This window comes from Populus trichocarpa, chromosome 8 (genome assembly GCF_000002775.5).
Source record: "Populus trichocarpa isolate Nisqually-1 chromosome 8, P.trichocarpa_v4.1, whole genome shotgun sequence".
Lineage (NCBI taxonomy): Eukaryota > Viridiplantae > Streptophyta > Magnoliopsida > Malpighiales > Salicaceae > Populus > Populus trichocarpa.
Genome location: NC_037292.2, coordinates 11923215 through 11946551, shown reverse-complemented (window position 1 = coordinate 11946551; position 23337 = coordinate 11923215). Strand labels below are relative to the sequence as shown.

General features: G+C 36.6%; 2 protein-coding genes, 1 long non-coding RNA gene, 1 other non-coding gene and 1 pseudogene across 9 annotated transcripts; 4 read left to right on the top strand and 1 right to left on the bottom strand.

Moving 5' to 3' along the window:
- The first annotated feature begins 88 nt into the window (after positions 1-88).
- Positions 89-5551, top strand: LOC127905688 (uncharacterized). Its single transcript, XR_008059983.1, has 2 exons — positions 89-382; positions 5032-5551. It is a non-coding gene; the product is annotated as an uncharacterized LOC127905688 (long non-coding RNA).
- Positions 5552-6288: 737 nt separating this feature from the next.
- Positions 6289-9069, top strand: LOC7494756 (uncharacterized). Of its 2 annotated transcripts, none has more exons than XM_024607369.2 (2): positions 6289-8082; positions 8680-9069. In XM_024607369.2, the coding sequence occupies exon 1, from the start codon at positions 6304-6306 to the stop codon at positions 8080-8082; it is 1779 nt and encodes a 592-aa protein (XP_024463137.1). In that variant the 5' UTR covers positions 6289-6303; the 3' UTR covers positions 8680-9069. The 2 variants fall into 2 exon arrangements, with proteins under 2 accessions (XP_024463137.1, XP_002312609.2); XM_002312573.4 differs by having other exon boundaries at positions 6293-8078; positions 8673-9069.
- A 2142-nt stretch (positions 9070-11211) lies between these two features.
- LOC7480895 (glutamyl-tRNA(Gln) amidotransferase subunit B, chloroplastic/mitochondrial) lies at positions 11212-16647 on the bottom strand. 5 transcript variants are annotated; one of them, XM_052455425.1, is made up of 11 exons: positions 16228-16296; positions 15393-16063; positions 14947-15159; positions 14409-14549; positions 14108-14311; positions 13346-13543; positions 12541-12613; positions 11795-11907; positions 11601-11693; positions 11492-11508; positions 11212-11459 (listed from the first exon to the last, which is right to left on the bottom strand). In XM_052455425.1, exons 2-9 carry the CDS (start codon positions 16032-16034, stop codon positions 11613-11615), a joined length of 1665 nt encoding a protein of 554 aa, XP_052311385.1. In that variant the 5' UTR covers positions 16035-16063; positions 16228-16296; the 3' UTR covers positions 11212-11459; positions 11492-11508; positions 11601-11612. The 5 variants fall into 5 exon arrangements, with proteins under 5 accessions (XP_052311385.1, XP_052311383.1, XP_052311384.1 ...); XM_052455423.1 differs by lacking the exon at positions 16228-16296 and adding an exon at positions 16533-16647 and having other exon boundaries at positions 11212-11508; XM_052455424.1 differs by lacking the exon at positions 16228-16296 and adding an exon at positions 16470-16491 and having other exon boundaries at positions 11212-11508.
- Positions 16648-16716: 69 nt separating this feature from the next.
- On the top strand, positions 16717-16798 carry TRNAS-AGA (transfer RNA serine (anticodon AGA)). The gene has a single exon. It is a non-coding gene; the product is annotated as a tRNA-Ser (tRNA).
- Positions 16799-17205: 407 nt separating this feature from the next.
- Positions 17206-18555, top strand: LOC7480894 (uncharacterized; annotated as a pseudogene).
- Positions 18556-23337: the final 4782 nt, after the last annotated feature.

The following is a 23337-nucleotide window of genomic DNA, read 5'->3' as shown; positions in this document are numbered from 1 at the left end:
ACTCTGACTTACTTTTATGAACTGTTAGCTGAACACAAAACGTGGCAAACCGTTTACACAATTACTTTAATTTTATCTTGTCGAAAATAACCCTATGTTCTTATCCTCTCATCATTCTTTCTTCATTGCTCTCTCCACTGTTCCTCCCTCTCATTCCAACAAACTTCACACACTCACTGTTGTTTATAGCCGATTGAGGAATAATTTCAACAGATCATTTAAATTGTTAAAAGACTATCTATTTCCAACTCAAATCCCCATTCTAAACTCAAGCCAAACCCCCAGATCTGCTACCTACTTCAAGTTTGTTCGCGGTGATGATGGTTCTTGAAAACCCAGAAATGGTTGAAGACACGCATAAATTGCGTTTATGATTTTCAAGGTATTTTCTTGGAAACTGATTTAAAAAACTTCATGTGACTCAGATTTCCAATATTCACAATAATCATACCCTTCTTCTTCTTCTTTTTCTAATTTGTTTCGTTCTATTTTGATTCAGGAACCAAAGATCTAACATCTGTTTCTTGGAAGGAACAACAAGCTCCTGATCTGTGTTGAGCCACATCCAACACTACAACACAAGCTCAAATTGATGATGATATTAAAGGTAATGTTCTTGATAATATATTTCAACATCTTCATGTAACTGAAATGCCCAATATCTGCAATTAACATTCCCATCTTCTTCCGATTACAATTTTGGTGTTCTGTTTTCTGTCAGGAACCTAAAAGGGCTGAATAATTTGTCTCCTAGAAAGCATAACAAACACCTGATCTCTGTTTCAGTAAATCCTACACTACAGGACTTAGTTTTTTTTTTCTTCAGGTTACATGTTTTCATGTTTAGATCTAACCAGGAAAAATTATATGAACCCTGTCCTTATGTATTTCTAATTGTCAAAGAACCATCTCAACCCAATGGCTTAAGCTGTTAGGTGAGGTCCCAGGATATGATTTATATTATTCTTTAACACACCCCCTCAAGTGAAAGCCTTTTGGGCTTGAAACTTGCACGGGCCCATAATACCATGTGCTTAATTTTTATCAAATAAATAGGGATGGTGAGATTCGAACTCGTGACCGCTTGGTCATTAAGGCTCTGATACCATGTCAAAGAACCATCTCAACCCAATAGCTTAAGCTGTTAGGTGAGGTCCCATGATATGATTTATATTATTCTCTAACATGTCAAAGAACCATCTCAACCCAATAGCTTAAGCTGTTAGGTGAGGTCCCAGGATATGATTTATATTATTCTCTAACATTAATGCACTGCTACTATAACTGTCAATATTTGCATTTTATAAGTTGAAATTGTTTAAAGGTATAGATTTTATTTTGTTCTAATATTATGAATTTTGTGCTGCTTTTATATGGGATCAATCAACATGTTATGAATAAATGAAGTTGATTATATGCTTAATGATTTGATTTCCTTATTCTGTAAATGTTTTTTCGAACCTTGAATGGGTTTCTTTTAGTTTCTTTTTTTATAAAATTGGTTCAGTTCCTCTAGAAAATTAACCTATTCATTGTATGTTAGAAAAAAGATTTTAACCGAGAACATGGAAGATTCTCAATCACAAGATAAGGCTTATTGGACTAAAGAGATGTTGAACACATTTTGTGACATTTGTATCAAAGCAATTGAGCATGGTATGCGACCAAACACACATCTCGACAAAGCTGGTTGGAAATATGTTATGAATTGCTTTAACGAGAAGATTGGCCATGCATTAACTGAAGCATAATTAAAAAATAAATGGGACGGAATAAAAAAAGATTGGAGAATATGGAAAAAATTGCTTTCCGAAACCAGAGTAGGCTGGAGTACTGAACTTGAAACAATTTTGGCAACTGACAAGTGGTGGAAATCTAAAATCAAGGTTTGTTTTTGAGTTACTATGTGTACAATTACTATTAACTATTTTATTGTTTGTTCTTACAATCATTACAATTCATTTACAACTTTATTTTTCTATGTTGTAGAAGATACGAGGAGCTAGAAAGTTTAGGCATTCTGGTATTGATCATGCATTGTGTTGTAAATATGATATCATGTTTACAAACATCATGGCTACTGGTCAGTATGTTTGGGCTCATCATAGGCTTTCAATTCTGATGATGATGGTGTAGGTGAAAGGAGAAAGAATGCATTTAATGAGGATATACATCTAGAGGAAGGTAGTGGTAATTCCGAGGAGGATACTTTACCAAATTTTATAGAGGATGTCAATACTATGGTTGTTGGTGTAAATTTTGCCAATAGTAGTAGTAGTCCTAGTAATAGTAGTGGGAAGAGAAAAAGTGTTCAACAATGTACACAAAATAGTGAAAAAAAGGGGTTCGGGAATTGGAGCGCAACTGTTTTCGAGTTTAGATTGATTAGTTGATAGTGTATCTACTAGGAGTGAATACGCATCAAGTGGATGGGATAAAAAAGGATGTAGCATAGAAGAGGTCATGAAGGAGTTTCACTCCATTGAGGAAGTTGTTTTCAGCAATGAGCTTTATTGTTTTACAATTGAGTTTTTCATGGTTAGAAACATAAGGGAAATATGGGCGGCAATTGGAGATAAGAAAAAAAAATTCAATGGCTGAAACTAATATTCGAGAGGAAATCAAGCGCAAAACCTTGATGTAAGTATAAATATGCGTTTATGTATTGTTATTGTATGTTAATGATCCATGAACATAATTTTTCTTTTGATCTGTCATGAACATATTTTGGTGTTGTGTTTTTTGACAGTTATAACAGCAAACCTTCGCTTTGATATGTTGATCTGCACGTCAAAGTTGATGCTATGTTGTTATAATATGATTAAGTTTTAAATGTAATGTTTGCTGCTAAGTATGACATTCAATGTATGGTATTAGTCATTGCTGTTTTTTTCAAATAATATTCTGTAATGTATACTATCTTGATGTATTGAATTTCTGTTGTATCTATTGGATAATGGTTCATGTCGGAGGCTGGAAAATTTGTTGGGAATGCTTCCTATTGGAAGCTATAATTGTAGGTGTTGAATGTGGTTTGAATGGTTGTTGACATTTGTTCTCTTTCTTGTTGCAATCTGGAATTGGATATTGGGAATTCAGTTTGAATGGTTGTTAATTAGTCATTGTTATTTTTTTCAAATAATGTTTTGTAATGTATAATATCTTGATGTATTGAATTTCTGTTGTATCTGTTGGATAATGGTCCTGTTGGAAGCTGGAAAATCTGTTGGGAATGCTTCCTATTAGAAGCTGTAATTGTAGGTGTTAAATGTGGTTTGAATGGTTGTTGACATTTGTTCTTTTTCTTGTTGCAATCTAGAATTGGATGTTGGGAATTCAGTTTGAATGATAGTTAATTAGTCATTGTTGTTTGATGTTGGAGTTTGGAATTGTAGGTGTAAAGTTGGTTTGAATTGTTGTTGAAGGTTTGCATAATCACATTGATATCCATGTCTTTGATAGCCTATTTAAAGAACAATAGCAATTACTGGCAGTGGTTTTTAGTTGCCAACATATATATTACTCTACACTTGAATTGCATGCTGTTGAGAAAGTAAGCTGTCGGTTTTGAAGTTAAATAATTTTCCTCATTTTATGTACAATTATTTTCCCATGTTCATTTTTGTTTTTGTATCCTCATTCCATCTCAATTAACGGAATTTGTAATTGATCTTAGATACCATAAGATATGTTCAATTAAAATCATTTATGTAATTAAAATGTCACATTGAACTATACCTATGTTGCACGTAATATTGTATTCATTAATTAATATAATTTTAGAAATGCTTTATAATTTTTCTCTAGGTTTAAGTTGATGTCACATATAAATTTAATATTCAAAACAGATTCCCCCGTCTAAATGAATTTATGGTAATTTCATGTATATGTCAATTTATTGTTTTGTAGATATGGATGCAGATTGGTTTAATGATTTATTTGATGACGAGTATGACAATGTTATGAATAATGTTGTTTAGTATGTTTCAAATGATTTTAGTGGTACAAGTACTTGTAGTGGTTTTGGATGCAGTAGCAGTGCTGATAATGGGAACAATACAGATGACAACAACGATGATAATGAAAATAAGCACGATGATGATGAGGAAGGCGATTTGTTTTGGCTTAGAGAGTGTGATCACAATAAACTATTATTATGCACGGCTGGAGCACTTGCTTTGTATTATAATAATTATATTTATAAGGAACCATGTATGATTTCATACAATACAAGAATGAGATGGTTGAATGAAATTTTAAATGGGCATTTGGTACGTTGTGTTAACATGTTTCAGATGGATGCAGACACATTACAGAGTTTATGTGTTGATTTGGAAACGTTGTACGGGCTAAAACAGTCTAGGAGGATGAGTGCTATTGAGAAGGTAGACATGTTTCTCTATACTTTAGCTCTAGGAGCTTCAAACAGGAAAGTTCAGGAGAGATTTCAATATTCTGGTTAAACCGCAAGTAGATATTTCAACGAAGTTCTCAGGTCGGTGTGTTTGTTAGTTGTTGAGTTAATCAAACTAGTAGATCCAGAATTCTCCACAACACCAATGAAAATCATAATGAATCCAAGATATATGCCACATTTCAAGGTGAAAAATAATTTTTCTAAGTTATTAAATAATGGAAAAGGTTGCGAAAATATTTTTACTACATTTCAATTGAATGGCAAACTATTTTTTTTTTATAGAATTGTATTAGAGCGATTAATGGAACACATGTATGTGTTTGTGTATCACAAGAAAATCAAATACCATTTATTGGAAGAAAATGTGTACCTACTCAAAATATAATGGCGACATGTAGCTTAGACATGCAATTTACATTTGTTTGGGCTGAGTGAGAAGGTAGTGCACACGATACAAGAATATTTCTTGAGGCGATTGACAATCCAAATATAAGATTTCTGAAGCCACCAGAAGGTATTGAGAAATCAAACATGGGGATGTTGTTAAATTTACATAATTTTATTTTTGGTCTGCAATAGGAATTAAGTTTTGAACGAAAATTATAATGTTGCAGGGAAGTATTATCTCGCTGATTCAGGATATCCAAATGAGTACGGTTACTTGGGGCCATATAGAGGTGATAGATATTATCCTCCAGAATTTCTTCGACGAGGACAACCACAAAGTCGAGAAGAAATATTCAACCGTGTTCATTCATCGCTACGATGTGTAATAGAATGTACTTTTGGAATTTGGAAGAAAATGTGGAGAATCTTGCAAAACATGCATGTCTTTCCTTACAAAACATGCATGTCTTTCCTTACAAAACACAAGTTCAAATTGTTGTCGCCTTAAGGGTACTGCATAACTACATTCGAAGGAAGTCGATTCAAGATGTTGCATTTAACGAGTTTGATTGCCATCTTGATTTTGTTCTTGATGATTTTTTAACCGATGTGCTTCCATAATCACACACATGTAGGCACCAGAGGGCTTCGCGTATGGATAATATTCGTGATGACATTGCAACAAGTTTGATGAGGCAATAATGTTCATTTTTTTTTAATAAAAATGAACAAATTTCTTTTTATGTCGATTATTGTTTGTACTAAATGTTATTTTTCCTATTTTAAAACATAATAAATTAATTTATGTTATTTTTAGTCATTTTATGTACAACATCAATCTTAACCACAATTTTAACCAAACATATTATGCCATGATTTTTGGTAAAAAAAAAATCAAACCATAATTTTAACCAAACACACATTTTATATGAACCAACCACAGCAAGAATGATTTTTTCAAAATTATTTTTTCCGAACCACAATCACAATAATTACCACAAAAACAAACACATTTTTAGATTGATATGAGTGAATTAACACCATATCATTTTAATTCTCTTTAAAAAAATCTAAAATAATATTATTTTTTAAAAAATGCTTCTTGTCAAAGTTCAAATCGAGTTTTGATAGGGTAAATCATGTAGCAGATTGAACTAGATAAATTATGGGTTGAATTTAAAAAAAAAACACTTGACTCATTCAAAAATTTATTTTCAGGTTGACTCACTGTGCCAAACCGGTTTAATAACCATGTTACTATTAGTAGTTAGTACCAAACTATGATTGTGTGTGGGTGCCAATCGTAACCCCTTACTTTGCCTTGGAGGGCGTGGGTCTTGATTGAGATTTTAATAGCCGAATTCTTATATTTGAAAAAAATTTTAAATTACTAGAATCGAATCGTGTAATTTGAAATGTTTAGAAATGAATTAAGATTTATTATTTGACTATATTACCCTTTCATTTAATTTGTGCGGATCAGCTAGAGTACATATTTTATGAACAAGGTAACGCACCCCTCTCCATCCCCAACGATGGATCTTCTCCAAAACTACCATAACGACGACGAATTAGACGAACATGGCCAAAACCCTAATTCCTCTCCAGATTCATCATCCCCTCCGCGCCTCCTCCCTTCCAAATCCGCCGCTCCCAAAGTGGACGACACCATGCTAGCCCTAACAGTAGCCAATCAGACCCTCTCTAAACCTATCGACCCCGTTCAGCACGCCGTCGCCTTCAACCCTACTTACGACCAGCTATGGGCTCCGGTTCTAGGCCCCGCCCATCCCTACGCCAAGGACGGAATTGCCCAGGGCATGCGCAACCACAAACTCGGCTTCGTCGAGAACGCTGCCATCGACTCCTTCGTCTTCGACGAGCAGTACAACACTTTCCACAAGTATGGCTACGCGGCGGACCCGTCCGCCTCTGCAGGTAATAATTATGTTGGTGATTTGGATACTTTAGAGAAAACTAATGGAATTTCTGTTTATAACATTCCGCAACATGAACAAAAGAAGCGAAAAATTGAGAAGAAAAGGGAAGTAACCGAGGAAGAGGGTGATGGAGATGATGTAATGGATAAGGAGGAGGTCGAGAATCCGGCCACGGATGCGTGGTTGATGAAGAATAGGAAGAGCCCTTGGGCCGGTAAAAAGGAGGGATTACAAACTGAGTTGTCTGAAGAGCAGCAAAAATATGCGGAGGAGCACGCGAGAAAGAAGGCGGAGAAAGCTGGCGGTGAGAAAGGTGAGGTTGTGGCTGATAAGACTACTTTTCATGGTAAAGAAGAGAGGGATTATCAAGGGAGGTCGTGGCTTGCGCCACCTAAAGATGCTAAAGCAAGTAATGATCATTGCTATATACCTAAGAGGTTGGTGCATACATGGAGTGGGCATACTAAAGGAGTCTCTGCTATAAGGTTTTTCCCTAAATATGGGCACTTGATACTTTCTGCGGGTATGGATACAAAGGTGAAGATATGGGATGTGTTTAATTCGGGCAAGTGTATGAGAACTTACATGGGTCATTCTAAGGCTGTTAGGGATATTTCATTTTGTAATGATGGCACTAAGTTTTTGACTGCTAGTTATGATAAGAATATTAAGTACTGGGATACAGAGACTGGCCAGGTTATCTCTACGTTTTCAACTGGGAAGATTCCGTATGTTGTTAAGCTCAATCCTGATGATGATAAGCAGAATATATTGTTGGCGGGCATGAGTGATAAGAAGATTGTGCAGTGGGATATGAACTCAGGGCAGATTACTCAGGAGTATGACCAGCATTTGGGGGCAGTGAATACCATCACTTTTGTGGATAATAATAGGAGATTTGTTACTTCAAGTGATGATAAATCACTCCGTGTATGGGAATTTGGGATCCCTGTTGTTATAAAGTACATCAGTGAGCCTCACATGCATTCTATGCCGGCGATCTCTCTTCATCCCAATTCGAATTGGCTTGCTGCGCAGAGTTTGGATAACCAGATCCTTATTTATAGTACCAGGGAAAGATTCCAGTTGAATAAGAAGAAGAGGTTCGCTGGGCACATTGTGGCTGGTTATGCTTGTCAAGTCAATTTCTCACCAGATGGACGATTTGTTATGTCAGGAGATGGTGAGGGTAAATGCTGGTTTTGGGACTGGAAGAGTTGTAAAGTTTTCAGGACCCTCAAATGTCACGAGGGAGTATGCATTGGGTGTGAGTGGCATCCACTAGAGCAAAGTAAAGTGGCAACTTGTGGCTGGGATGGCTTGATTAAATACTGGTAAGTAACATGTCTCGCACAAGTTTTACACTAAATAATTTTCATGTTTAATGATTATAGGCTAGTTTTTTGAGTCAATGTGCCTTGATGTCTTGTGTTGTTTTCAACCTGCACTGTGAATTCCACTGTCATGAGCTCCAACAGCAAGCATCCCTTTCCTTCAATGGCTCATTGGATTTTCGTATTCTTATTTCTGTTTTTCATTCTGCATTATATAATTTAAATCATCCTTTCTGTGCTTAAGGCTAGATTCGAAGTTTTCAAATTGAGGTTTACTGGAGGTAGAATTATTATGTGCATATAGAAAGATTGCCTGGATGTTCTCCTTATACCATTTATATTATTCGCCACTGCATTTTCCTTCTAAAAAATAAACTAGTTTAATGTTGTGAAGATACTCCATGTTTGGTGGATGCTTTAGCCATTTTCCAATTATGACAATGCTCTGTTAGACTAAATTGGGCATGAATTTGAAGTACCACAGCTTAATTTCTATTAGATTTGTTGCAGACATTTTCAATCATTTTAGCAGTGCTTAGATTTGACTGGCCAGTATCATGGAAGCTAATATTCATCTCTTGCTTCTGGCTGCAGGGACTAGTTGTTTTCAGATCTGACTAGGCACTTATATCAGTTGATCAACCCACTTCATACACCTTGCCAGAGAGAGACTGCACATATCCTGCTGAATAGATGAGTGGAAGAACAAAGTAGTTTCATCTATGCTGAAATTTACTTGTGGCAATTGGAGAGAATTGATTCAGTGCCTTTGGGGCCAACTCATCTCAACTCTTGCAAGTTAATCATTTTGTTACTGATGTAAAACCATAAATGTAATTTTCTTGAAAGCTCCTGAGATTTTTGGCAGTTTTACTTCTTTGTTGTATTCTACTACCCTTTCTTATTGCTTTGAGTATGGACAGTTGATAAACTGGTTTGATCCTATCTAGTTCAGGCATAAAGTGCATCCATATTGAGCACAATTGTGTTATGATTAGTGTATCAGTTCACTGTTTATTGATTGTATTTTTATCCTACCTGGTTTTGGCCGACATGAAGTTCAACCTTGACTAGGGTAGCCTTAATCTCGGAGTTAACTGCAAAATTCTGTGCTGGTCCTTGCAAAGAACCAAGTTTATTTTCTTTTGTCAATGGGACAAAGGATTAGTACAGTTGGTTATATACATTAGTGATGGTAAATGCTCTCGATAAGTTTTGACATGTTTCTCAATTCTACTCTTGATATAAACTTTTACATGCAATAACATGGGACTGGTTTATCTTGTAATTGATACTGGGAAAATGAGAGTTTTATCTCTTGACATCCAAAATCCAAAGGGCAATTAACTTTGACATAAAGTGATTTCAATAGATTGAGATTTGCTGCTACTCTAAACTTCAGAAGCTCTGACAGCAGTGAATGGTCCACGGTGGCAATCATACCTGAGCTATATCGTTGAGTTTAAAACTAGGCAATGCACCAAGGTCGTATTCTATACATCAATTTTCTATCTGTATATTTGGCATAGCTGTGAGCTTTTTCCATCAATTTTTAGAGCCATTTATGTTTTGCGGGACTATTGTTGCTTCTATGATGGATGATCCTGTAAACCTCCATAAATCTGTCGTGTTCTTTGTTCATGTAGAATATCGTTTAGTATGGAAAATCTTGATGCTGCAGGTTATCTTTCTAGCACCAGATGTCCACGAGCATGGAAACACTCCCTTCTGGCTTTGCACTCGAGGGCCAATATCTGTCCAGCCCGAGGAAACCTTATAGATAACATCTGTGATCGCATGTCACTGGTTGAATAGATCGGACTTCAGGAAAATAGAATGATATTAAGCCTCGCTTAGGAGCGCTTCCATTTTGCGTTGGCACCATACATATTCTCTTATGTGTTGGAAATTTGAAGGACATGTGAGCTTGCCAAGAAGTTTGAATAGGGGATTGCTACGGCGCCGGCACGGGCAAATGCCAACGTTTATCGTTAAAATATTGACTTGAATTGTGTTGTGCCGATGCCTGCATTTGAGACTTTCCCCAGTTCATGTGTAAGCAATTATCTGCCTTTATTTTGGGTCTCCAGGGAAAAGAACGAAGATAGCATGGTTAAATCTAATAGGTTTGAAGTATAGTTTTAAATCTCTACCAAGATAACTCCTATATGGGTTAGTTAACGCATTTTTTTTTAAAAAAAAAATCAAAACATTATTGTTTTGATTAAAAAAAAAGAAGTAAACATGTTATTAGGTTTTACTTGGAACAATCGGATTGGTAATTAATTCGGGTTTAATTTTTCTTTATTTTTTTTCAACTTAGACCGGTCTAGGCTTTAAACTGATTCAGGTTAGAAGTTAAAAAATTGTAACTTATGATAAAATAAAAATACCATTGTTTGGATATAAGTTGAAAGTAATCTATCCAAATATACTTATCATTTTCAGTCGGTTGTTAACAGTTCCTTTGTTGGCATAACGTCAGGTGTAGCTATCACTCACTTCTCTATTATTCTTCTCCTTATCTTTTCCTTCTGGTTCTTATTGCACCTGACTCTCATCCTCTGAACAATCAACCTGATTAAGAAGTTTAATTTGAATTTGATGATCGAAATGTATCTATGGAACTCTGAGCTGCAGAGTTCTGTGTAGGTATACTACAAAAAAATATTCCCCTTTCCTGGAGAGGCCATCTGACTCGTAGATTTAATAGCCTTGCTCAAATTGCAATGCAAGCAAGAACTAGAATGGACAACAACGTTTACAAAATATTTACCATGATCTTTCTGTTGTTATTTAAGTTTCATTGTTCCAGTCAGAAGGTGAAATTTTTCTCGCATCACCTTGAGCATGAACTGGACAACTTAATTGCGTAAACAGAGATGAGAAGAACTTACTAGAATGGGGGACAAACGGAGGAGAACAATGAGGAAAAGTAAGCTCAAGAATGAAACATGCTCTCAGATGGCAGTTTGTGCGTGGTGCCAATGCTTGTTAGCCATGAATGTGAAGATTTCTGATTCACACGAGTCAAAGTTCGGGACTGTCATTGATGGCCTCCCAAAGATGCATAAATTGCAGATTCTTTTACTAAAAAATGAGTGCATATTTTATTTGTTAAAACAATACCATATGAATATTCAAGTCATGTCAGTGGTATTCTCATTCATCATGCTTCAGTATGCTAACGCTGAGAATACATGGTTATTATAAAAATAAAAATGAATCTCAATCATGGCCAGTCATAAATGTAAAGCTGATTGGCCACTCCTCCAAGCTCAAACCAACACCTAGGTAGGACTTGAATCCGCTTCTTCTGATCCGTATAAAAGATGACGGTTCATATGCAGAATATTTTAGATTGCCATTGACAGTAAAATCAAATCAATGGAACAGCAGTGGCCCCAGGCCACCGTGTTTAGCGCATTCTCTGTCAACACCCAAGGAAGACAAGATTTATGATGGGATATAACTAGTGTGTGCTGTGTGAATTATGAAACAAGAAGCTCAAGGAGATGTCACCTGCGAAGTCTTTTAACTTGAGGCGTTCAGTTTCTGTTGAAGGATCTTGTTCAGAAGTCCTGGATTGGCCTTACCTTTTGATAATTTCATCACCTGCGAATGAATCAGCATTCAGAACTATCCCGATCCTCTAAAGCATAATCAGGAAAAATTTGCTTGAAGGCTCATCTCATAACCTGTTATGGTTTTTATACCTGGCCAGCAAAATAACCTTGTATCTTGGTTTTTCCAGCACGGTATTGTTCCAACTGATTTGGGTTCTCTGAAAGCACTTTATCTACCATCTTCTCAATTTCAGCAGGATCTACTATCTGTTATATTGAAACGTGTCAGAAACCCACCTATTTGACCTAAAAAATGTTCCTCTCATTCTGATCTACATACAACATTTATGCCATATTCAATCACTGAAATTACACCCATCTCAAACTTTTAAACGTGTTAGGAAACTGAACAGCAGATAAGGCTTGGGCTGGATTGGTAGATACCTCATCCAGTCTTTTCACCAACCACAGTAGCCATGCTCAATATCAAGCACATTGCTTTGACAAGCTAAGCTTCTAAGCTTCCCAACACCATGACCCCCAACACCATGACCAACTCATTAGAACATGGCCAGCTGAATGATACATTATTTGTTATCACCTTTTAATGGAAGTAAAGGTGGAAAGTTCAATAGTAAATTCAAGAAACTCAGCTTTTCCTCACGTTCCAAGTTCTTGACACCATGCTTGACCCAAAAGCCATGCAGCCGCGCTTCCAGTTAATTTATTTGTTTCTTCCGTTTGGCATGGCAAAGGCAATCACTTATTTTGTAGCTTATGTATGCATAAACTTAGGGCATCCACTTCTAAACTAAAAGTGAACATGTACTTAGACTGCTGAACACTCCCAGTTATTGCTGTGGACAATATATATGCTAGAGGGGCAAAGTGACAACTTGCCTGAACCAGATCTTTTTCTTCTATTAGTCCCTTAACAGTTCCACCTTTTTCTATGAGCTCAAACAGTATCTGCAAACAATAAATAGGGAATTCCCAAAAAATGAAGAATTATTAGTTGTGCCCATAGGAATAAAAATCTACCTCGTTTATTGCTCATTAGTACAGAGAAAATAATATAAAGGCTGCAGATTTGAACACTGTAACTCCTCTACAACATGAGGCTGCAGACATGATGAGCCTGTCTGTAATTGATGTACATCATGACACTTCAAATTTCAAGCCTGCATGTAATTCCTGTATAACATAATGCCGCAGGCTCATGTAACTCCTATATGAGGCTGCAGAGTTTTAAGCATTTCAATTATTTAGCTCTAATTATCTCTTGCAGAATTCTTGGATATACAGGTCAAAAACAAAGGGAAAGGGAAAAAAAGAAAAAAGAAAACTGAAATAAAAAGGTTAAATCTGCTTACATGCTAATGAGGCTTTTGTAATCCAACAAGAAAAAGAAGCAAAATCTTTAAACTGGTGAGGTTGGTAAATTATGTTTTATCCTTCTTGTTTAAAAAACTTAGAACAGCAAGTCATGAGAAATTTACTGAAAAATAAAAGGAGCTGTCTTGCAGCAAGCTGCAAAGTTAATAAAGGCTGAAATAACATTCATTCTTGCAAAATTAAAGCAACATATTATAGAGATCAGATTATTGGGTAATACATCCTGTTGCTTCAGAAAAAGAAAAGAAAAGAAAAGGATCCTGAAGAAGTTTGAATAAGAAGTAGCATTGGTAATGGAAACATTACCTCTTTCCCAATCTTCCCACTGATAGTCCCACCTTTAATAGAAGCTATAAGCTCAGCCAACTCCCGAGGGATAAGTTTAATGTCATTTATAGATACCTTTTCATTTTTCATATAGGCAGCAATATCCCCCATTATCCAGTTTGTAGCCAGCTTTACATCAGCACCCTTGGCAATTGTTGCATCAAAAAATTTTGCGACCTAAAAAATTCATTTGATGAAAGAAAATCCTACATAAGATCATTCCAGTGTGAAACCTTATACAAGAAATGCTATGGTTCAACAAACACATGAATTGAGAAATCAATAGTTATAATCCTTCAGGCTTCCTTTCAGTAAGACAAGAAAATTGCTCAAGGTGCAGCTTCAGAGGTTTGGAATTCAATAACCTGAAAATTAACTAGCATATCAAACCATACATCACTCTGTAGAAGCATGATGTGCTCTTGAAGCTTGCAACATTCTGTATGCGTGATTGCTAAATTTTGGCAAATACCACAAGCTTTCCACAACAAAGTTTTGAGGAAAAATTTCATTGTAACAAACAAGAGAGGAGATGAAGACAGCTTCAAATTGAGAATTCCCAGAACATGTAACCAAGGGCCGCTAATCCAAAGTATATCTTTTCTCAATACTTCTATACCACAGTTCTTGTAATGAAAGTAAATAATATGAATGCAGTGATTTATGTATTTGGTCCCAGACCAGTTGAAAAATAGATCCTAGAAAATACAAGAGGCATTCTGGACCGTGACAAGGGCTTACATTTATGTCATTTGCAAGGAAAAGAACATCCTGCATGCTTAGTCCCATGTTCTCATATCTCCGGCGCTTCATTTCAGGAAGTTCTGGCAAAGAATTCTGAATACTATTAACATATTCTTTTTTGAGAATAACTTCTGGAAGGTCTGGTTCTGGAAAATATCTATAATCAGAAAGCCCCTCCTTTTTCCTCATCGTAACTGTTTTCTAAACAGTGTAAAAGATGATATAAGTAACCATTAACTGACTGAGTGAACTACATCTACTTATTGCTCTAAAATGAGAGACAGCATCTAGTTTTAACCTGAGCACCTTCTTCCCAAAGCCGAGTTTCTTGTACAATTGAGTTACCTTGCCCTTGACTGTGCAGAAGCACTTGTCTTGAAATCTCAAAATCAATGGCCCTATTAACTGACGAAAATGAATTTAAATTCTTTATCTCAACCTGTCAACACAAAGTAAGAGAAAATAAATCAGCAGATAAATATTTTGAACCACAAATAAATCAGCAGATAAAATTTGCTAAAGAATGCATTTGACAATACATCTATCCTTTAGAATGAAATGACAATCACAAGAAATAAAATAAGATAGGAAGGGATGAATCTGCTAGTCAAGAGCATGACAAAAGAAATTTTCGCATTACCAAGATGGCTGAATATGTATTCACCTACTTCACAAGAATATGCCATGTCTATCATTATTCAGAATGACTGTAAGCACGTTATCAGTATAAGATTAAAACAACTCATAGCATTTCACTTATAGCTTTCTGAGTTCTGAAATAGTCCACATACTGAGATCATTTATTTAAGTTTCTTGAAAGCACAAGTTAAAATTACCTTTGTCCCGAACTCTGATTGTCCAATTGGTCGAATTGACACATTTACATCACAACGAAGTGAGCCTTCCTGCATATTACCATTACTAATTCCCAAGTAGCGGACCACCCTCTGCATTTCAGCTGCATACTCCGCAGCTTCAATACCATTTCTCATATCAGGTTCAGAAACAATCTCAAGCAAAGGCACCCCTGCTCTGTTCAAATCAACCTGCAAAAGATGAGAAAGAGTTGCCAGGTACCCTGTCATAACACAAGTTTAATCATCTAATCCTTAAGATTTAGAGGCAAAAATGTAATGAACTAATAATCCTCTTTCCCCATTATCCATAATAAACTAATGAACAAATCATGACAACAGCAGTACCAGGAACACTTGATATTGACATTGCATGCAATTAAAAATCAGGGATACTAGTATAAACAAAGGGAATAAATAATTTCCTGAGAAAAACTCCCATTTCCTGAATGAAGCAGCTTTCCAGCATCCTCTTCCATATGAACTCTTGTAATGCCAAACCGCCTATGCCCACCACCAAATTCCACCGGAAGATCCAAATCAACATAACCATTGCTTGCAATTGGTATATCAAACTGAGATATCTGGTAACCCTTTGGAAGGTCAGGGTAAAAATACTGTTTCCTATCAAACTTTGAGTTAAAAGACAGCTTGCAATTAAGTGCAAGACCTAATTTCACAGCAAACTCAATGACTTTGGAGTTCAAAACTGGTAAAGCACCTGGCAAACCCATGCAAACGGGGCAGATGCTAGTGTTTGGTTGAGCTCCATAGTTGTATGGACATCCACAAAAGGCTTTGGTCAAAGTGGATAGCTGGACATGGGTTTCTATACCAATGATTGCTTCATAGTCTTTTATACGTTTATCAATACCTTTGGTCTGAGTTTGAGGAGAAACTTTGGTTTGTGGGTTCTGCTGTTTTTCTTGTGTGGCTGTTTGAGTTTGTGTGGTGCTGCTGCTGCTGCTTTTCATTGTGCAATACAAGGCACCATTCTTTCTTCTAAACAATACACTTGGATACAACAATATCGGGTGGGTTTGGATGTTTCTAAACAGTGTGGAAGCCATAATTTTCTTGATTTTATTCTCCAACCTACCTGTAAAACATCAAATAGGTGGTAAGCAAAAGCTATTTAAGGAACACCAAAATGTGAAAGCAAGAAACAAACTAATACAAAAAAAAAAAAAACAAAAAAACAAAAAGCACAAAGCACAAAGCTTTGAACTGAAAATGAAGAGAAGGGCCAAAATTGACGAATACCCAGAAGATAAATCCATGATTAAACTCTGAAAATGAAAGCCGAAAGTTTTGTAAGAGGTGGGAGCGAAACTGTAAGTTCAAAAAAAAAAGGAGTGATTTTGAAAGGAGCCCATGAATTATTTTCTGCCAAAAAATACTGAAAACAAGTGAAGGAATGGAAAGAGAAATTAGTTGAAGGAGTGTAATAAACACGGAAAGACAAAACTTGAAGCAAAGAGGAATACAGGACAAATATTAATTACATGAGTGAATGCATAGCAGTACTAGCAGTGAAGGGACTAATGATTTCTTAATTAATCCATCACCTGTTTTCTTCAGTAGCAAAGTAACCCAACAACTTGAAGAAGAAGAGGTTTCTTGCTACGAAAGAAGAAACCAGCCTCCCAACAGCCATCCACTGCAACTCTAAAACCAATCTTCTGTATTTTAGATATTTTGAATCCACAAAGTTGTATTCAAATATAAAAAATACCAAACGCTAATAAACAAGTGGGCGTGCCGGAGTGGTTATCGGGCATGACTAGAAATCATGTGGGCTCTGCCCGCGCAGGTTCGAATCCTGCCGCTCACGTAATTTTATAGAGGAGAAGACCGCCCTTTAATTTTTTCAAAATATTCATTTTAGTACTCTTTAATTTTACAAGATCAAATCCATCTCTTTTTAGGTTTTTTGCCCCCTTGTCTTTCAATCCTTTCTTTCAAAGTAGTTATAAAATGAACTGCAGCCGACAGATGCTCCCTTTTGCCAGCAGGATCTGGTGGCATGTATCGACCAAGTCTCATATATTGCTGGAGTTCTAGAAACAAACTTAGCTTCCAGAATTAGCATGGAACATCAAAGCACTAAAATTCTCTCCATATTTAGCACATCTCCACAATGTCTTTAAGTTGTTGATCCACAAAATATGAGCAGACAACAGTTGGGTAGTTTTTGGATAAACACAAACCATGCACAAGGGCAATAGCATATTCGTAAAGCCCATTTTCTACTTCAAGTCGTCTAAACCCAATTGGCTGGTGTTGGTGGCCATTGGTGGTGATGGGAAGTGAGAATACTACACAATCAAGGGAATTAGTAATGCTGGCGGCAGACACAAGCCGCGAGTCGGCAGGTGCCCTTCAATATGCACTTTCCCGTACGTGTAGTTGTTGAGAATGATGAGCTAATACTCCTCCATGTCGAAAATTCATGTCCCAGGTGAATTTCTTGAAGCAATGAGGCAGGTATGCCAGATTACACACCCAAAAGTTCCTGTTCGCTTAGAAGGGACGCAGTTAATGGAGGAGGCCACAGACAAGGCGAATATTATCCTTAATAAAAGCAACCTTTTAGGAGTTGATCTTCTTAGTGTTGGCCAGCGACGAGGTTTCTCTACTGCAATATTAATAGGATGAGATTGACAAGCCATCTTCAAACTTTACATTACATTTCATACATATACAGCTTGCTGTATAATGCACATAAATACCTCATGTAAAAAAAGAATTCCCTTATCTGAATGAACTCTGTTAACAGACCATATTCACAGACCTCTCTAAATCTATTCTGAAGGGCTCAAAACTGCCAAATCCAATGCTAGCTAGAGTACAGAAATATAGGTGTGTTAGATTACGGTCCTCAAACAGTCCGGCCAAAAAAAAGAGGGACGGCCCTCAGCACGTCATTCAAAAAGGAAATCTGTGTAGCAATAAGACGACTGGTTCTGCTCCTCGACAAGATAATGAACATGTTGGGGAGAGATTGGGCAGGAGAGAGCTTATAACACGACCACAGACCAACTCATCAAGAACTTGCTCAGAAGATCCTATTAGAAACAGAAAATACCATTTTGAACTTGTTATTTAGATTATTTTTTTGGATATGAACTTCCTAACTATCTTTCTTTTTTATATCTGTTGCACTAGCAGGTATAATTAAGCTGTCAGGAGGTTCGGGGACAAAAGGGTTAGATACAGCAGGGTATTTGATTGAGAACAGCAAGTGCAATTGTGTTGCAGTTCAGAAACGTGGACAAAATGCAGGTTATGTCCTCAATACAAAAACCCGCAAGAATTCCTGGCTCCTAGCATGATTATCTTCATTCAATCTCACAAAATTACTTGAAAATCCAGCAAGCTTCATAGAAACAATCACTTCCGAGGTCAGCTTCCTCCAGAGTGTGATGGTAATTGATAGGAGTATAGAAATGCCTCTGTCAGTCAAGTCGATGGGAAAGACTCCATACCAATTGCTATCTCAACGTTCCGCCACTTTAGTCTCGCAATGTTTATGTCGCTTATAGATCAATTTCAGAACTTGAATTTGCTAATCTTTTCATTGTCAGATCGAGTAAAACTTTTGATTTTTCTTTCATTTTCTTGTTGTTTTGATCTCTTTGTACGTTCTCACAATTTCTAATCATGGATCTTCATTTCTAACGCTTCGAATGAATAGGAATTGTAAATATATCATATGCAAAGTTGCAAGTGAACGTGCGCAGAAGTTGTTTGGAGTTGTCACCTAGTTGTTTGGTTTAGAGTTGTTAAGAAATTTAAGACTGATTGTAGTTAGGAAAGATATTAACACCCCTAACGCATCCTACCTGAGATAAGCTGTTTTGTGGTTTGATGTGATTTAAAGGTTTTGATGGTTTTCTGATTGGTGATCTATCTGTAATTTAGAATTGAGATTTACTCATATGAATAAATCTAGTATTTAAAAATTCATTATGGACTCGTGTACCCAAATAAATTTTTAGGAATAATTTCTTCATGATTTGTGTATTACAGTGAAAAATACTCTCAATTAAAATTGGTAAACATTTAGAATAACTTTGAGAATTTTTTGGTCAACTCTGATATTTTAAATACCAGCCTCACTTGTAAGTCCAACATTTTATACCATGATTTTTAACCATTAATTCTTATAAATTAAAAAAAAATGGTGGTTTAGAAATATTTGCTAAATTCCCATGAATTTAATAAACTGTTAAATTCTAAAATGCATACAAATATATATTTTGAATTTTTATATGAAAATATTAAGCAATATGATTTTCTTTATATTTTTGAGAAACTTGATCGTATGCATATCTATAAAACATTTTTTTTTGTGTTTTTTTTAAAAGAGAATTTCTAGAGAAATTTTTGGAATTTTTTAAAATTTCAGCAAAAAACAAATACTTTGATATCATATCAATATCTTACAATATAAGTCTAAAGCCCCAATATGAAATATAAAATTAAGAAAAATATGTGAGAGGTCCACCAATAAATTAAAAATAATCCATGAATTTTTTGGAATTTTCCAAGGTTTTTTAAAGGTTTTGTTTGACTAAGCACTAAAGTAAAACTAATTAAAAAAACTAATGGAAAGGCATTAGGGAAAGACACCCTTGCCTTAAAGGTTGAGCTGATTGGGCCCAAGACTTAAGCCCAGCCCAGTATGCCTCAATTCTTCTTTTTAGTGGGCTGGACCTAGCCCATTCACATGGGCCATGCTGAGGGTCCAGTCCGTCCCTCTTTCATTTTGAAAGGAAGAAATCAGAGGCAGCAGGACATGAATTAATTCACGTCCTGCATGCCTCTCTTTCAAAGGAAAAGAAAACATGAAGCGCAAGTTACAGAGGAATGACGATTACCTGGCGCGGAGGAGGAAGCTACTTTGAATGGTGGATGGCTGCTGAAGATTACGACTGCGGAGAGAGTTGCTGCTCTTGCTGTTGCTTGCTCACGGTGTAGTGTAGCCTGTAGGGAAGGTTGCTGCTATTGGATACTATCATACTAGAGTTCACGGTTCCTTTACTGTCTGGTGCTGCTGCTGAGGATGTGGCTCTCGGTGGTGGCCTGCAGCGAATAAGATGACTCACGGCTGAGGTGGTGGTTCTTTTCTGAAAAGGGGAGAAAGTTGGTGCAAGGGATCCCTTCTTTTTGCATGGTATATTACTTGAGTTTCTAAGTGAGAGACAGCATATAGAAAAACGGTAAGAAGGCCTGAAGAAACCCTAGAAGAGGACTTGAACTCGCAAATCCTAACAACATAACTTAGCATTGAAAACTTCAGAGATACGTAGGTAGAAGATTGATGAATCTCCGCAAAAATAAAGTTCACCCAGAATTTTATCTGGGTAAATTTATTTTGCGGCCCCTCTGGTTTCATAAATTGTGGGCCACGTTTATAATCAGATAAGAATGTAGGATTTGAGATGGGATGGAGACTGGTAATTAATTATAGGGTCGTCTTTGGCATATTAGGCTGACTTTTCCATGAATACAAGTCATCTTCTCGCTTTACTTGGCAAGATGCGGCAACCAGCAAGAAAATCCTCAGAACTACTGTGCTAAGAAAGTTAAGGAAGAGCGAGGCATGAGGCCTTTCACTGATGAGGATTTTCATGAACAGTAGCAGCATACAGTTGCCTAAATCAATTAAATAAATAAATAAATATTATAGTAATTTATTAAAGTTATTTTACACCAAGACTAAGAACACTGTTCGCAATGATAAAATTACCGCTTAGCAATTAAACTATTAAACGGGGCATTAGGGCAAGAAGATGTTTTCAACAGGATATAATTGTGTTTTATAAATTATATAGAATTAGATTAGTTATTTTGTTTTTTTCTCACAGTAAAATTATTAATTTAACTTTAAAATAAAATAAAATAATATCTATTATTAAGGCTCCATGCCTTTTGGATTTTTTTTCTTACTTTCCTTTTCTTTGAATCCACAAAATGGATGAAAATTCAATTTTGGTTTTCAAACTATTTTTTTCTCTTTTATTTCATTTTTCTCAACCAATCAGAAATGTTTATGCTGCGCAATTTCAACCTTTGATTTCACGAAGTTAAAGTCATTAATCTATTTCTCAAATAGTTAGTGTCATGCATGACTACAGGGATCATGCATGGCCAATAATTAAAAAAAAAAGGTCTCGCGCAATCAACATTGAACCATAAGGGTTAATATGGCCACTTTCCAAAACTAGAGGGACCATTTTAGAACTTGAATTTACTCAATTTTATTCTGTCTGATTGGATGGGGCCCATCAAGAAACCGGACACATCAGTCATCAGAGCACAAGTCGCACTTGTATTTTACTTCTGCAGACTTCGGCGGCAAGTGTGATCTATAGCAACGACAGAACCAAACATAGCGCTACAACTCTACAAGTACTTGGGATTTTACCTTAAAAACATAGCAGCAGCATTCATCATCATAGATTGTCCGGTCATGGCTTCTTTTACTATTTCCCCTCCCTCCGCATCCTTCATCGCCAAGAAGGTTAGTACTTCTTATCACTATCTTTTTTTGCTTTTTAGCCACCGGTTTTTAATTTTCTGTTTTGGTTTTGATTACTATATATGCACTCAGCTTTGATTGTTTGTTTTTTTCTGCCGCGCAAGGATCTGGGCCTCTCTGCTTTTTCTTCTTCGTCATCATCACCACCCTTTTCCGCTCCCAAGTGCAAGAAATCAGTTTCAAAGAAGATTGTATCGGTCATGGCTCCTCAGCAATCAGAGCGCATGCCTGCCACCACTGGCTCGGTTAGCTTCTAATTTTATTTCGTTTCTGGCAATGAGTTCTTTGGTGCTGTCCTTTTCATTTTCCAGAATCGATGTGGAAGTGTTATCATGGGATGGGTTTATGTCGGTGAATTTGTAGGTGAAGACTGCAATGACAATGACAGAGAAGATCTTCGCTAGAGCGTCTGAGGAGCCCCAGGTGAGCCCAGGTGAGAATGTTTGGGTCAACGTTGATGTCCTGATGACCCATGATATTTCTGGCCCTGGTTCTATTGGGATATTCAAGAGAGAGTTTGGACCGGATGCTAAGGTATTCAATTGCTGTAGGCTACCCTCTTTTTTTTTTTTTTTTGCAAGTACTTCTTGGATTCTTTCTTTACTTTTATTTTTTTAATAGAGGGTACATGTGATATGGATACAAACGTGGCCAATCATCAAACGTGGCTAACATCTCCAGAATATGGGTACAAGAACGTGGGTTCATGCAGGGAGTTCACGACCAGAGTGTTGTCTCAGGAACGTGGGTTCATGCAGGATAATTCATGCATTACTGCAGAGTGGACAACGTGATCTGTAGTAATGGATTAGTGGTGTAATTAATTCCTTGTTAATTGTTTGTCATTCTGTTTTGTTAATTCTGTTTTCTTAAATTCCTGTTATGTATGGCTATAAATGCCAATTGGTAATTGAATAGAACTATGCAGAAAATTAATCCAATTATCACGATTCTCTCCCCTGTCTTCCTTCTTTCTCCTTAAATTAATTCTATTAGTGGTATTGGATACTCGCGGCAAGTCAAATGCGGAGTTTCGCAACGAAGTTAATGAAATCCTACTTCGACACGAGTCGAGTTTTGATCAAGTTAATGCTACACTTCAAGCAGTATTGACAGAGCTCCAAGCTCTTCGTACTACCCGCAACCTCAGTAGTAATTCACCTGAAATTAATCCCTTTGCTAATGAAGAGTCTTCACGACAACAACCAACTCACTCTCAACCAGCTAACCATCATCAACATCACAATCTCAAGTTATCCTTTCCAAAATTTGGTGGAGATGATCCTATCGGTTGGATTTACAAGGCAGAGCAATATTTCGAATTCCAAAACATTATGCCAAACCAGCAGGTTCAGTTAGCCTCTTTCCATCTAGAGGGCATTGCTTTACAGTGGCATAGATGGTTGACCAAGTTTCGCGGGCCGCTAACGTGGGAGGAGTTGACCAAGGCGATACAACAACGGTTCGGTCCAACAGACTATGAAGACCCATCAGAAGCTTTGACTCGTCTTAAACAAAACACAACGGTGGCAGCATACCAAGAAGCTTTTGAAAGACTCTCACATCAAGTTGATGGTCTGCCGGAAATTTTCTTAATTGGTTGTTTTATTGCAGGACTTCAGGATGAGATTCGTTTGGATGTTAAAATCAAACAACCTCATACCCTGGCAGAGACAATAGGAGTGGCGAGGTTGATTGAGGAACGAAATCAGTTGCACAAGAGAGCCCCTCTTCCAATAAGGGCAGGACCAATTCCAGTGATAACAAAAGCATCACTTAACCCCACAGCTGGAGTGTTGGGGCCACCACAAGGCCAAAGAATTAAT